Genomic DNA, 15,200 nt, shown 5'->3' with positions numbered 1-15,200 from the left:
GTGCTTTTCTGGGCAGGCCTTTGAAGGGAGCCATTATTGATGAAGTGTAGGAGAGTGGGGTGTGCAGACACATGTACCAGTATGGGACTCTTCCTGGGTTTTACCATCATTGAGGGGGTTTTGAAGGCCTTTGTAAAGACTCCTAACTCATTGCCAGAGATCTAATCTGTCTAAAATATAAGTTCAGATATATAACTCCTGGGCAACCACATCTTAACATATTGTTAAGTTTTCTCTAAGCTGTGGAGCTCTTTCTGAATCTAAGGAAGCTTTAACCACCTCTCCGAAAAGACTTATGGGAATTGGTAGTTCTTAACCTTTTTTAGGTTAGGAATCAGTTTATAGTTGTGTACCCTTTTTTTTTTTTGGAAACAACAACAAACGTGCATCATACAAACACAATTTTGTGTATAATTTCAAGATGCTTATGGATCCCTGGAAAGCCCATCCAAGGATCTTGACATTAACAATTCTGGATAGATCCCCAGCACAGTTCTGGGTGTATATGATAATTTCCTGCTTTTATGTGGACAAGCACTTTCACATCCTTTATATTTGACCTTCCCTGTGATCCAATGAGTTCAGGGCTGAAATTTTGTTGTAGATGAGAAAGCAGAGGTTCAGGCATGCTAACCAACTTGCCTAATCATGATTTTGTGTTTCTAAGACCATATTCCTTCTGTGTACTGATCAACAAAGAGTTGAGTATAACTCATTTGTGACTCAGGGCCTCAGAATTTTGTTGGCATTTTCCATGCTTTAGGATCATCTATAACTGCAATTACAGTATTAGCCAAGGTTTAGAAAAGCACAGTACCTGCCTACTTTCCAGTGGGTGGAGTGAAGAAAGCTAAAGCCACTTGGATTTAAGCATCTCCTTTTTTCACAGTAAAAACCTCATTTCCCAACAATATCAACATATTTACTCATTTTCTCAATTCTATACTATACTTAAAATTGTTTTAGAATTGCTTCACCTGTTTCACTACAAAAAAACAGATGTTGTAAAGAGAATTCAGTGTATTTTGCAGTCCTTCTTGGTACCCCACCCAAGATGGCGGGTGTGTAGTCAAATACTGTCTTTGTAAATTTCTTGGATTTTTTCCCCCACTTCCTTTAGTGTCTTTCTTTTATTCATTTGAAATACAGATGGGTTCATTTGTTTCAGTTTGCTGGTCCCGTCTTTGTTGATTTATTTTTTAAATATGTAGGATATTAATATGCTTCCAAATGTCAAAACTAAACAAAAAAAGTATACTTGTAGAAGTGTCACTCCCTCCCATGTCCATTCTACCCTATTCCCTTGTACCCTTGTAGCTTTCCAACTTCATTGGTTTTGGTTATCCTTTCTTTTTGTAGCAATAAACAAATATATGTGTATATTTCCCCTTCTGTCTTACACAAAAGGTGGGATATTATATTTGTTCTTTTGCAATTCACTTTTTTCACTTAACAGTATCTCCTGGAAATCACTCCTTATCAGTGATAGAGATCAACCTTATTCTTTTCCCAGCTGCATAGTACTCCCATTGTGTTTATGTATCATAGTTTATTTGTCTAATTTCTTATGTTTGGACATTTAGGTAGTTTCCAATATCTCACAACTACAAGTAATGCCACAATTAAAACCTTGTGCACATGTATTTTCATTTCATTGGAGGTATATCTTCAGGGTAAATTCCTAGAAGTGGAATTACTGAGTTGAAGGATAAATGTGTGTGTAGTTTTGATAGATATTGCCTGATTTCCTTCCTCAGCTGTTATAGTCTCCCCCATCCCAAGCAATGTATGAGAATGCCTGTTTCCTGTAGCCTTGGCTCAGAGTGCATTGTGAAGCTTTTGAATCTTTGTCAGTCTGATGGGTGAGTAATGGTATTTCAGCGTAGTTTTAATGTGCATTTCTCTTCTCTTGACTGAGTTGAAAGACCTCTACCTTTTATGGGTAGAGAATAGCTAGTGTAGCAACATAGCTTAAAATTCAAAGGTGCCAGAGGACACTTTTTGCTTATGTTTGGCTATTCATGTCCTTTAAATAGACTTCAGTCAGTAGAAGAATGCCAGTCTTTTCTCTGAGCGGGGAAGAGGAACTTACTAGCACTTAAAAAAAAAAGGCTTTCTTTGGCCAGCTGTGCCTTTACATTTCTTTCTTTTGCTCATGGTCCTTCCAGGTCGGCCAGGTTCAAGGTGGATTGATGGGAATTATTCAGAGAGCTATAGTCAAGGCATGTCCACATGTGTGGTTTGAACGCTCAGAAATGAAAGATCGGCACCTGGTTACTAAGAGGTAAGCAGTGACATTGGGGTGGCATCAAATCTGATACATCTTGGCCTTCCTGCCAAAGAAGGCAGAGCAGTACCGAGGACTAAAACTAAAACTAATAAAACTCTATTTGTGGTTGGCTTTTTCTGGTGAATCACATCTTGGCTAGATTTTTAAAAATTTTAATTCTGTAGTCATAGTAGGATATATGATGAGGTTAGAAGGCCCGTAAGTTTATATTGCTGTGACTTAGGTTTAGTCCAGCCACTGAATTTTCAAAGTTAACAATTACTGCCTTGCAAGTTGAATAATTGGTAACTGCTGAATAAATAGATGGTTGACTAAGTGTTTGCTGAATGAATCTACCTAGAGACAGACAGAGCTGGTGTTCTTTACTGAACGGGAGAAGGAACCTCTGGCTTGGGGTAGAGATAAGCTACAAGTAACCTTTGCTGCGAAACAGCTTTTTACCTGAGGCCGTTATTGGTCATTGCTTCTCTAAACCTGAAGTGGGCCACGCTCTTAAGAGTTAAATGAAAAGTACTTGTTGAAATCTCTTTAAGGTTAGGAAAATTATTCCCCATTTTGAGACTATTTAGCCATGGGACACTCTGGCGGCTGTTATCTCCCCATCTCAGCCATACCACCTTCTGATGAGCAGTTGCAGTTGGGAATCTAAGGCTGGCTGCAGCGAGGACAGGACCTGAGGCTGGAAGAATTTCTGTCATTCTCAGCTTTAGGATGCGTCTTTCCCAGGAACGTTCAGCCTGACTCATTTAAAGAGTCTTTTTATACCTACTGGCCATAAGACAGACAGGTCCAGCAATCAATATTCCCATTTTTCAGATGAGGAAATATAAGTACACAGAGAAGGACACAGAGCTCATGATACAGGGGCTCCAGAGCTCGGGTCACATGACAGCCTAGCATTCTTTTTTCAGAGCAGGCAGAAGGCACTGAAAATCACTCACTTTGAGATGAGAGAACTTGAAATAGTGCAGATATCTTTAGAGTTTTTTAGAAAGGGACCGACTTGAGCTTATTTCCTTTACTTATATCTTATGTCTGTTCTCCTTCTTGCTTTGCAATATATTCGTTCTAGTTAAGCATAAAGAATACCAAAGAGGATACCCACCTCTCTCTTTTTAAAGGTAGAATTTTGAGCCTTTGTTTTTCTTCACAGACTAAAAGAACACATTGCTGATAGGAAAAAATTACCCATATTAATCTTCCCTGAAGGTAAGAAGGGAGACTGCCTGCTAAGCTGTGGTTGGGAACAACAAGCACCCACTGTGGATGAGGAATTGGGTGGTTCTAGGACAGGCATTCGTAGTCCAGTCCTTTAGGAATGGAATGGCCTTCTCTGAGCCGGTAATTCCCTGCTTTCTTTTGAGATTTGATGGAAGTCATGGGACCTTTTTGATCTTGATTTAGATATGATTTGAATATTTAAAATTATTTTATATAAGAATAATTCCTTTTAAAAATTTGTTTCAAAACTGACTGCTTTTAAAAATATTTGCGACCACTCCCCCTGCTCCCCGTTCCCCTGCAGGAACTTGCATCAACAACACTTCAGTCATGATGTTTAAAAAGGGAAGCTTTGAAATTGGAGGAACCATACATCCAGTTGCAATTAAGGTAAAACAGATATCCCCCCTCCTCCCCCAAAAAGGGCATGACTTGGCAACTTTATTTTGATATAACATCAAACTTAAAATTTGCAAGAATCAGGAGCATTTGCATACTCTTTACTCAATTCACCAGTTGTTTACATTTGCCGGACTGACTTGATCATTTTTCTCTCTCTCTGTTGATATACGTATAGATGTGTCCTAGGTGCCTGTGTGCCAGGCCAGTGCCTGAGTACTGAGGACAGTCATAAGCAAAACAGATACTGTTACTACTTCCACCTGCCTTGCAGTTAAGAGGGAGACTTATTTAAGAGTCCTGTAAATAGCCCTCTGTCGTAGCACTCTGGGGCTCTCGTCAGAGGAGTTAGCTGTCCCCAGTCACTTTTTTATTATTTCCGTGAAGTGAAGTAGCTTCTCTTTTTTTTGGAATCCGATAGAGTTGTTTGGCCTGCCGCTTTGAAAACATTGGCATGGACAAGAGAAGCCACCACTTAGTTCATAACTGGGATGTGCTTTTTTCTTTTTTCTCAGTATAACCCTCAGTTTGGTGATGCATTTTGGAACAGTAGTAAATACAACATGGTGAGCTACCTGCTTCGAGTGATGACCAGCTGGGCCATCGTCTGTGATGTGTGGTACCTGCCCCCCATGACCAGAGAGGTATTCCTTCCATAACAGCTGGTCTCTGCTGCTTTATCTAATAAGATGAAGGCGAGACAACCTTCTCCTGAAAACCTGGGTGTCTCCCTCCCTCTTGTCAGCTAGAGCTAGACTGACTTTCTATTTTCCCAGCAAATGAGTCATTTAAAAAAAAATGTATTTAGCTTTCTTCAATTAGACCATTTTATATTCAGAGACTCTTTTCCATAATATTTTTTACAATTGCTATTGGTTTATTGAACCTACAGATATTATGGAGTGTTGTAACTTGGATGAGACTGGGGAGGAAGACATTTCCTCTACTCACTCTAGGCCCTTCTGGCCAGGCTGTGAATTAAATTGACAGGAGACAGAATAACAGGAAAATCAAACAAAGCTTTACAACATGTATACATGGGAATGACTCAGGAAAACTGAGCAACTTGCCAAAATGGCAGAAGCTCTCACCTTAAATACCATCCTCAGCTAAAGACAAAGGAGGATGTTGGGGGTGGGGGGAGTCAGTTATGGAGATTACCAGAAAAGTATAGTAAACAAGACTTAGGTTATTATGCAGATTTAAGTTCTTGCCTTTTGCATTGATCAGAGTTTTTAGAGAGAAGGTCATCCCCTTCTTCTTGGTACAGAGAGGGAGACACCTTTACATATGGAGCTTTCCCTTACAAATGCAAATGTCTCTTGCAAAGGGTGAAATTCCACTTTTCAGAGCTTATCTGCTGTCTGCAGTTTTTAAAAGTAACCAGCCCAAAACAATCCTCACACCAAAGAGGCCCATTTTGGGGTGGCCAATTCCAATCCCCTATAAGACTAATAAAGAGCACAGTAAATATATACACTTGATAAAAAAAATTAAACAATACGGTACTGCATTTTCTTGATAGAACAAATGATATTTACCATGACTGACTGAAACTAGAACATATTTGAGCTAAAATGTGAATCTTATATTTTAAAACAAATCTAAATGATTATGAGATGTTTTAAGACATTATTTGAAAACTCTGTCACCAGGGTGTGCTTGTAATTATTTTCCCCCCAGGAGGGAGAAGATGCAGCCCAGTTTGCTAATAGGGTTAAGTCTGCTATTGCTGTCCAAGGAGGACTGACTGAGCTTCCCTGGTAAGAAATTTTTCAGGAGTATTATCACTTCTTTTAATTAAAAAAAAAATCACTTTTAATAATGTCATTTATTCTGCTAGTTACCTGGAGGTTTAGCTGAAAGTGACAGTGGTTTATTCCAAATAACAATGGCTTCAATAAGATAGCACTTTATCCCTCTCACTTAAACATAGGCAGTCCAGCTGGTGTAACAGCTCATTCTGTATTGTTCTCCCATCCTTGATGTGCTTCTGCTTCATGGTCCAAGCTGGCTGCTCCAGCTCCACCCATTGTGTTCGGCAAATGACTAGCAGGGAAGAATTAAAACACACCCATCTCTTTAAGAACACAGACTAGAATTTGGACCTGCCATTTCTGCTTGCATCCATTGGCTAGAACTCAAGTCATATGATAACACCTAGCTGCAAAGGAGGCTGGGGAATGTAGGGTTTGTTCTGAGTGGCCATGTGTCTAGCTAAAATTTAGGGTTCTTTTGCTGAAGAAGAACATGAGAATGGATTTGGGGGTAGGGAATGGACCCTGGGAGGCAAGGGGCAACTTATAGGCTCGTTTGTATTTAGCTCTAGCTCTAGCTATATTAAAGAAAACTTAAAAACTTGAAAGGAAGTAAGTAAAATATTTTAGTTATAGATAACTATGGTTTTAGTTTTTTGGTTATTTGTGTAAGGAAGATTGAATGTAGGTGTGTGTGTTAGTCTGCTTAGGCTTCTGTAAGAAACTACCATAGACTGGGGCGCTTAAACAGCAGAAATGTAATTTCTCACAGTTCTGAAGGCTGGAAGTCCAAGATCAGGGTGCCGGCATGGTGCATTTCTGGTGAGAGCTCTCTCTCCCTTTTGGCTTGCAAATAGCCTTCGTCTTCTTGCTGTGTGATCTCTTTTGAATACAAGCTCTCTGGTATGTTTTCTTATAAAGGCATTAATCCCATCTTGAGGGCCCCACCCTCATGACCTCAAGTGAAGCTAATTCCCTCCCAAAGGCCTCATCTCCAAATACCGTCATATTGGGGGACAGGGCTTCAGTATATGAATTTTGTGGGGGACCCCAACATTTAGTCTGTATCAGTGAGGGTTAACTATACCTACATTATAATGGGAGACTCAATTCTTACACACGTAGTCATTCTGTTAGCAAGGTGGCATAAAACAGTCCATACTTCAAGTCCTATAAAGTCCCTGCTGTGCGCCATTTTTGGTGTTTTGAAAACACTTTACATGAAAAGTTCATGGGAGGCAGTTGTAGCAGTGTGCTAGGAGCAGGACTTGGCTCACTGAGTCAGGCTGTCAGCCAGGCTGCCAAGAACATCTGTACCTTCAGAGGGACCTGGGACTGATCAGGCATTAAGCCTCTGGAAGAAGGGCTCACTAGATTCTTGGATGCTTTAGTGCAAGGGTAGGGAATGTCTCTAAAATATTTTATCTGTTCGCCTATCTTGGATACAACTAATTTCACCAGAAAAGCCTGTTTCTGGCATCCATTATGCTAATTAATGAGCCACTGATTTCTATAATGAGACCCCATTTCTAAAATTCATTATGCTAATTAACAAAGCTTGGGAAGTTGATGGGCGATAAAGACAGCTGAAGCCTGAAGTGGCACCTTTGGAGGATGGCCTTCAGATTAAATGCTTGGCTGACCACCCCTGGAGCATGAGTTCTTGTTTTAGGACAACTGACTGGCCCTAAGGTCACGACTAGGGTTCTGATAGGTTACGACTAACATTTGTATTTCACTATCTAAGCTGGAATATGTGAAACTAAATGACAGATATCGTAATACCATGAAATGATGGGCTTACCAATGTTCTGGTTAAGAATGCCTTAGTTTGGAAATGCCCTGGAGGTCATGTTCATTTGTGTAACTGGCTTCCTCTCCTTGTTCGTTGTTTTCTATTCCTTACCCACCCTCTTCCCTGACATCCCAGCCCTGCTCCTGCCCTGGACCATCATGAAAAGCTGGGAACTTGGGATCCGTAGCCTCAGACACCAAGGAAAGGAAGAAAGCCTTTTGAGAGATAAAAACAGACTAGGAGAGTCAGCCACAGGGCAGCCTCCCACAGACTGACTTAAACAAAATCTGTCAGAAATGATCCCCAGAGTTTTTCAATTTCCTTTTGTCAAGGCCAGATGCAATTTTATAGTAAATCATTGCTTTTAATTACCTAACCTCTGCTTTAAAAAGAAAATAGACTCACTGTCTTTCCAGATGTATTTGTCATTCATCCGTTGGGTGTAAATTAACGTCTAGATTGGTTTTTTCCCTAGATTAAATGAGAACTTAATTGTATCACCTTAAACTGGCTTTTATATGTGACTGCTGCCGTCCTAAGCAGTAAGATCTGCTGCTGTTGCAAAGGGGAATTGGGTAAAACTTTGAAATCTCTCGGGATGGCAAGTCACAGCTGGGGTGCTTAGAGCAGTGTGAGGTTTACTAGGGGCTTGGGCAGGAGAGTTGTGTAAAAATAACGTCAGGATGCTCAAGGGCAAACATTACTAACTTTTAATTTTGGCCAGTATCTCAGGAAAGGAGGAATGGCCTTTCCTCTGTCTCTCCCTCCCTCCCTTCGTTCTTACTCTTCAGAATTCGTGTAAATGCTGTGAATAGTTACACGCAGCTCATTTGGATAAAGGAGGCTTTTGTGGACGTTTCTGGAGACCTAACAATAATTTATAACCTTGTTTCATGGAAATTTCTGTCGTTGACCCCCTGGAAGATTTGTGGATCAAGGTCTGTTTTAAGGTTGAGGACTTACCAGAGGGCCGTGTCTTAGATTTGACTCCAGAGGCCAGAACATTGCAGTGGGCTCAGGTTGGCATGTTTGTAGGTCAAGTTCTGTCTTCATGGCCTTGAGTTCACTGGCTAAACTATGATCCATTCATCATCATCAGAGAGCACTTGGTAAACATTTGTACTTAACTGGGTTAAAATTAAACAGGCACTGTATGGTAAGCAAGTTCTCAGTCCGTGCTCTCCCAGGAGTTAAAATCGAAAACATTAGATTAGGAGAGAAGTAGTGGCCCCTGTTAGTCCAGGCTCCTCCCAGCTGTTCCACTTTGTTATTTCGTTGTGTTGCCCAAAGAAGGAAAGGCATGCGGAGTACTTATAACCCAGGCAGGTCTGTGTTTTCACCACCCCAGAGAAAGTTCAAAGATTCACAAGCTCTGAATGAAGGAATGCTGCTTACATAGCACAACTACTGGTTGAATGGAATATTTGATTTTGTTGTTTGTTTTATTCTCAGTCTGTTTTGGAATACTGAGGCTTATCAGTACTTGAAATATATAGTGCTTTGAATAAAAATACAATTTGTTAGACATAGGATTAGATTTGAATCATGGTTAACCCATTTATCTTTAAAGAATTTACCCACCTATATACAGTACCCTCACCAGTTCTTGTATGTGTATTTTAAATTTTCCATATGGCTTTCTAGTAAGACGTAGGTCAATTGGATGAAAAAACTAGTATTTTGCTTTCCTTGGGGAAAAAGATAGGTAAACAATCCTAGTTTAATATAGAGTTAAAATTCTGAATACAGCAGCCCTAACTTCTAAAAAGAAATTGAGTGGAGATGTTATTTTTTGTTTTAACCAACCATGAGAGAGATTATTCCTTCTTCAAAGTAGCACACATCTGATGAGTGGTAGAGCAGAGACTGAAATCTGGGTCTTTCTGCTTCCAAATCCAGTGTCTTTGTCCCACTGCTGACCAGCCACTTATGTGTCGTGGCACCACACACCACGTATTGATAGGTAACCCTTTTAAACCATTGCTGGGAGTATCTTTTATTTGTTCACCTTTCTATTCCCAGGGATGGAGGGCTGAAGAGAGGAAAGGTGAAGGACGCCTTTCGGGAAGAGCAGCAGAAGAATTACAGCAAGATGATCGTGGGCAACGGGTCTCTCAACTCCGAATCGAACTGAATGCCACCCTGGAGACAAAACTTGGCTTCCCAGAATTAGCCTTTAGAAATGGATTATGGTTTTTTTCGAGGTTGGGTGGGAGAGGGTAGGGGGTGCTGTTTTGTTTTATTGTTTTTTTTTTTTTATTGTTAATCTTTTCTACAGGATGATTGTCTCTACCTCTTTACGCCAGAGGCAGAACCCACCAGTGCCCCTTTTGGCTTTTGTTGTTGTTCTTATAGCATTAGCCTCATGAATTATGAGGGAGTTCACTGAGTTTAAACGGATTCTGCCTTTGGTAAAATGATTATGTCATCATTGATTGAATGAAATATTTGTTCAGGAGAAAGTACTTCTAAAACACATTTAGGACTCATTGCGTTTGGAACTCGGTGACATGGCAATTCTCAAAAAATACCCCAGACTCTTCTGCTATGATTAGCTTTCTCACTCCCTTCCCTCCCACTCCCTTCAATCGCTTGAACAGGGGGATCACACATCTGTGCAAGGTTGCTGTCATGGTTATGTTCTACCCAACACAAATGGAAGGTTGTGTTGAAAAGAAAAGTGGAGGACGGTATTTAGGAGAAAGGACAAATTTGTGACCACCTGATCTGAAAGTCTACAGCAAATGTAATTACTTTTTACTAGTGTGTTAGAAGGGAAATACTATTCGGTGAACTTTACCAAAGAAAAGTGAGTCCAGGTTACTGTGTGTGTACATTTATATGTAGGCAAGTTTTAAATAAACACTTTTTAGCCAGCAACTGGTGATAAAGTTTTTAGTTTTCTTTGATGTATGCTGTAAAGATCTGTACCTAGTGCCTCTTCCATCTAGTGATTTGATTTTGTAACAAAACACATTTTCAATTAGGAGGAGCCTTTAACAACAGCAACAAAAATCACACAGAGTATCTCCCACCCGAGTGTGAATGAGAGAAGTGTGTGCATAGCCCCTCCCCCGCTACCCATTTGTGATTTATGTCAGAACCTTCCCAGTTCTTCAGCAGAAAAATAAGTGGTAAAATTTCCTTTTGGGAACTGAGCCTTAAATGTTTTAAAGGGGAAAATGAGTGTTTCCCGACTCACGCAGCATAAGCAATGTTTGAGTGTTATATCTCTTCTGGTACCCATGTACAGAATGTGAAACTGTCTTGCAGTGAATATAAATAAATTCTATATTTCTAAATGTGTGCTGTCTTATTTTCCCTTACCTCTGCCCTCCTCTGGTTTTAAGTTAAATTCTTTCTTATTATGAACAGGGATTCTTTATTTTTCATTTCAATGACATGGTTAGATTTTATTGGACTGGAACATCTAGGAAGTGAGAATGTGAACCACTGGTTTGGGTTTGTTTTTTCTTCTTTTTAGCCTAGTTATCTGGACTCTGACCCTGTGGACTCTGCCTTGAGCAAAGTCACAGGCTTCCATTACTTTGCAGGTGAACTCTGGCAACTCTCTCTTAATTATAGACACGCGGGGCATAGCATCGTCAGTATATATTCTTCTTATCGATGAATTTGATCCCAAAGGAAAATTTGCAAACAGCCTACCCTCATGGTCAGCTGCTCTTCTGTTCTCACCCTCATCCTTTCCCCCTTTGTGCTTGCTTTAAGTTTTGCCCCCAAAACTCTACTGGGGGTGATCTTGACTGAAAATCAGCAAATCCAAATATGTATGTTGGGGTGACTCTTCGTCTTATTTATTTTTTTCTCAGAAAGAAGAATTCCTTTTTTACTTTTCACATTCGATATAGCTTGAAGTAGTAAATCCATTTTCTTAATTAGCGGAGTCCTCAGGAAAACTGAAAGACAGCTCAACAACTGTTTTGTTTGGACACTGATAAAATGTATCTTTCCTAGAGCACCGTGAAAGCAGTAACGCGCTATCACTCATTCACTAGAAAATCTAACGCTGTCTCAATCAAAACTTTTGTAGGTCCTTGACTTACACAACTAGTTTTCCAGTTGTTTGAAGAAGCGCCATGTTCCTGAAAACATGTTTTTAGAAAGCAAATGCTGCTCAGATTTAGCTTAGATTCCCTAGAACTCCTTTTTTTTTTTTTTTGGTATTTGCCTTCCCTAATGTTATTTTATACCCACTTTAGAAATGTTGTGCCCAGAGTTTGGTCTTTTCAACTTCTGAGTCTTCTGTAACTGTAATGGGATATTGCAGGGTGTCCTGTAGAGGGCAGGCAGGATTTGATAGATAAGACCTTTCATCTAACTCTTGCACAGAATCATTCACTGAGCCTTGACATTGCCCTTTTTTATTCCAACTCTTTCCTGTCATATTTACAGACACTGGGTTTTAGGAATGCCAAGGGTTTCTGAAATATCCTGGCACATCTTGAGATTGTATGAGGAGCCATGTACGAAACAGTAAATGTACTCAGAGCATAGAGGAAATAGTCCTGGATCACAGCCTGGTGCAAAGAACAGTCTTGAGGAAAGTTTTCCTGGATAAGCAGACTTCCCAAGGCGTATCCAACTTCGTCTTGGTGATGTGACATCATCCTCCAGTTGCATGTGTTGCACTTTGGGCCTTCGGTTAATACCTTAAAATATATGATACGGGATGTTGGTTTCTCGTGACTATAGGTAATGTACTGTGGGTCGTGATGACGGCCTATTGGCCAGAATTGCTCTCAGTCTGTTTCTGAAATGTGGCTTCCTGCTAGGTCTGAGTAGGTTGTGATGGGAGGTGGGGTGAAGCTGGGATCTGGGAGTGGTACTGAAAACGAGGGGCCCCAGTAAGGATCTCGACAAAAGCTATGTGCTTGCTTTTGTCTTTTTAACACTAGTTTCTAATGGGTTGATGCTAGTAGTATTCCATGTTATTTTTTGGAATAATTGTTAAGATGATGAGATAAAGAGTCATAAAGACATTTTCTAATTGTGGCTCTAGCACTGACTGGCTTTGCAGCCTTTGATAATTTACTTCTCTGATTCTCACTTGCCTTCTTTTTAATTACTGTGAAATTGTAAAATACACGCATGTGTATCTGAAAGTGTGCAGGTACATTTTAACGGCAATGATAAAAACAAATATCGGCATACTTGTTACCCAGGCCAATAAGTAGAACATGGCTATATCCTGGAAGTTATGAAAAATCAGTTTGTTATTGCATTTACTGCTGATGGGCATAGGGTTAGTTTTAGCTTCATTGTAAACATGCTTGTATATGTCTCCTGGCATACATGCACAAGGGTGTCTCTAGTTTGTATGTTTAGTAGGAATTAGGCTTGCGCTGTGGTAGGATGTTGGCAGCCAGCCCTGGTGGTCTAGTGGTGGAGGTTCAGCACTCACTGTAGCGGCCTGGTTCGTTTCTGGTCAGGGAACTACACCACTCGTCTATCAGTTGTCATACTGTGGCTGTGATGCTGAAAGCCATGTCACTGGTCAAATACCAGCAGGGTCACCCTTGGTGGACGGGTCTCAGTGGAGCTTCTGGACTAAGACTGACTAGGAAGAAGGACCTGGCCACCCACTTCTGAAAGAACTGGCCATGAAAACCCTATGAATAGCAGTGGAGCATTGTCTGATATAGTGCCAGAAGGTGAGAGAATGGTGCAAAAGACGGGGCAGGGTTCTGCTCTGCCGTCCACAGGGGTGCTAGGAGTTGGAATCCACTTGATGGCACTAACAACAGCATCAGGATATTCAACTTTAGTGTAGAAACAGCCAAATTATTTCCAAAAAGTTGTGCTATTTTACATGACCCATCAGCAGTGTACAAGAGCAACATTTCTAGTTAGTGTAATAACATATTTGGATTTATTTTTTATCATCTTTTGTGCTTTCTTCTGCTTTTCCCCCTCTTTTTTCTTGCCTTCTTTTGGATTATTTACTTTTTCTTTTTCCATTTTCTCTACTTAAATTGGAGGTTAATGGTTTTATTTCTGTTTGTTCTGTGATTATCTTATACATTTCAACTTACATACTTATCAAAGTCTAAAACTGATGACTGTTTAGACTTCCGAATAATACAAGGTTGCTAGAACTTGAATTCCAGTCATTCATTCCCCCTGCCAATTTATATGATATTAGGCATTTTAATTACTTACATAATCCCACAAATTGTTGTAGTCACCATCATGATCATCATTCTTATTATTTTGTGCTGTCAATGTTTACACACATTTTTACTACTTTCTTTATCATTCCTCACCTCTTTTATCTCAATCCTTGCATCTGGGATCACTTTCCTTATTGAGAGTCTGCTGGTGGCAACTTCCAGTTTTATTTTTCTGAAAGTACATTTATTTTGTATTCATTATTGAAAGTTTTTGCCAGATGCAGAAGTTTATGTTCAGATCAACAGTTGTTTTTCTCTAAGCACATTAAAGTTCATTCCATAGTTGGTATTGAGAAGTCAGCTACAGCCTAATTATTACTTCTTTGAAGCTAGTATTTCTTTGAGTGTATTTAAGACCGTTTCTCTGTGTTTCTATTATTTTATCACTTAACTATGATGTATCTAGGTGTGCATTTCTCGTTATTTATCTTGCTTGTGACTTGTTGGCTTCTTATCTGTGGATTGGTATTTTTCATTAATTCTCGAAAGTTTTCATTATCACTTTAGCTAATGTCTTTGTCCCATTTTCCCTCTCTTGTCTTTTTTAGAAATCTGATTAAACAAATATGAGGCTTTCTCACTGGATCCTACATGTCTCTTAATGTCTTTTTTATATTTTCCATTTCTTTGCCTCTCTAGACTTCTTTCTGGACAATCTTCAGTTGTACCACTTCACTAACTCTCTCTTCAGCTCTATCTAATCTACTCTTATGTCCCTTCATTGAGTTTTTAATTTCAATTTTTATATTTCTCATGTCTATAAGTTATATTTGACTCTTTTTCAAAATAAGTTTTGAAGCATCTTATGCTTATTGATTTTGTATTTTTTCCAACACTTCCAAATGCAGGTCTGAGGTTTTTTTTTTTTCATATGGCTTCTCATTAATGAGTCTTATTTTTTTATCTGTTTAAAAAATTTGCATGGTGATCTGTCGTCTTGTTTGGAATTTTATCTTTCTTCAGGCCTTTAGAGCAGGGATCAGCAAACTACAGCCCAGGGCTAAATCCTGCCCTCTGCCTGTTTTTGTAAATAAAATTTTATTGGAAGATGGCCACACCTGTTCATTTATGCATTGTCTATCTTTGCTTCTGTCCTACAACAGAAGAGTTGAGTAGTTGCAACAATGACTGGATGGCCCACAAAGCCTGAAATATTTACTTTCTGGCCCTTCACCCAAAGTAGTTGACCTACTCCTTCTCTAGGGCGCTATCAATCTGGGGCCACTTGCAACAAAATTATTGGCTTGAGATTTATTGAACCATGTAAATAGGGAGAATTTAGCCTGTAAACCCAAATGAGGGCCATCTTGTGGTTTTGAATCATCTGCATAATGATTTTGAGATTCATCCATGTTGTTTTGTTTATAAGTAGTTCATTGCTTTTAATTGCCAAATGGTTTTAAATCCTTAGGGGAAAATTATTTTTACCCTTCGCTTAGCGCTAAGGTTTGACGTGGACAACTTACCTGGCAGGAATGGGGGATGGGTGATTTCCACAATCTTCTTACTTAAAGGAAGTAGCCCTTTGAGATCCCACCTTCAAGGGA

The 15,200-nt window shown here is 39.7% G+C and overlaps 1 protein-coding gene and 1 long non-coding RNA gene across 8 annotated transcripts in view; one reads left to right on the top strand and one right to left on the bottom strand.

Annotated features, from left to right (window-relative positions):
• Positions 1–10,764, top strand: part of GPAT3 (glycerol-3-phosphate acyltransferase 3) — a 54,282-nt gene extending 43,518 nt beyond the window's left edge. For all 7 annotated transcript variants that reach the window (XM_070262319.1, XM_070262316.1, XM_070262318.1 and 4 more), the window contains exons 8-13: positions 2,169–2,284; positions 3,444–3,499; positions 3,816–3,901; positions 4,426–4,554; positions 5,594–5,673; positions 9,485–10,764. In XM_070262319.1, the coding sequence (XP_070118420.1) occupies positions 2,169–2,284; positions 3,444–3,499; positions 3,816–3,901; positions 4,426–4,554; positions 5,594–5,673; positions 9,485–9,596 (579 nt within the window). In that variant the 3' untranslated portion in view covers positions 9,597–10,764. The remainder of the gene's footprint in view (positions 1–2,168; positions 2,285–3,443; positions 3,500–3,815; positions 3,902–4,425; positions 4,555–5,593; positions 5,674–9,484) is intronic.
• Positions 5,727–8,654, bottom strand: LOC138923450 (uncharacterized). The gene is made up of 2 exons (XR_011437060.1): positions 8,426–8,654; positions 5,727–5,959 (listed from the first exon to the last, which is right to left on the bottom strand). It is a non-coding gene; the product is annotated as an uncharacterized lncRNA (long non-coding RNA).
• Positions 10,765–15,200: the final 4,436 nt, after the last annotated feature.

Source organism: Equus caballus, chromosome 3, assembly GCF_041296265.1.
Source record: "Equus caballus isolate H_3958 breed thoroughbred chromosome 3, TB-T2T, whole genome shotgun sequence".
In the NCBI taxonomy this organism is placed as follows: Eukaryota; Metazoa; Chordata; class Mammalia; order Perissodactyla; family Equidae; genus Equus; species Equus caballus.
This window is presented reverse-complemented; position numbering and strand designations above follow the sequence as displayed.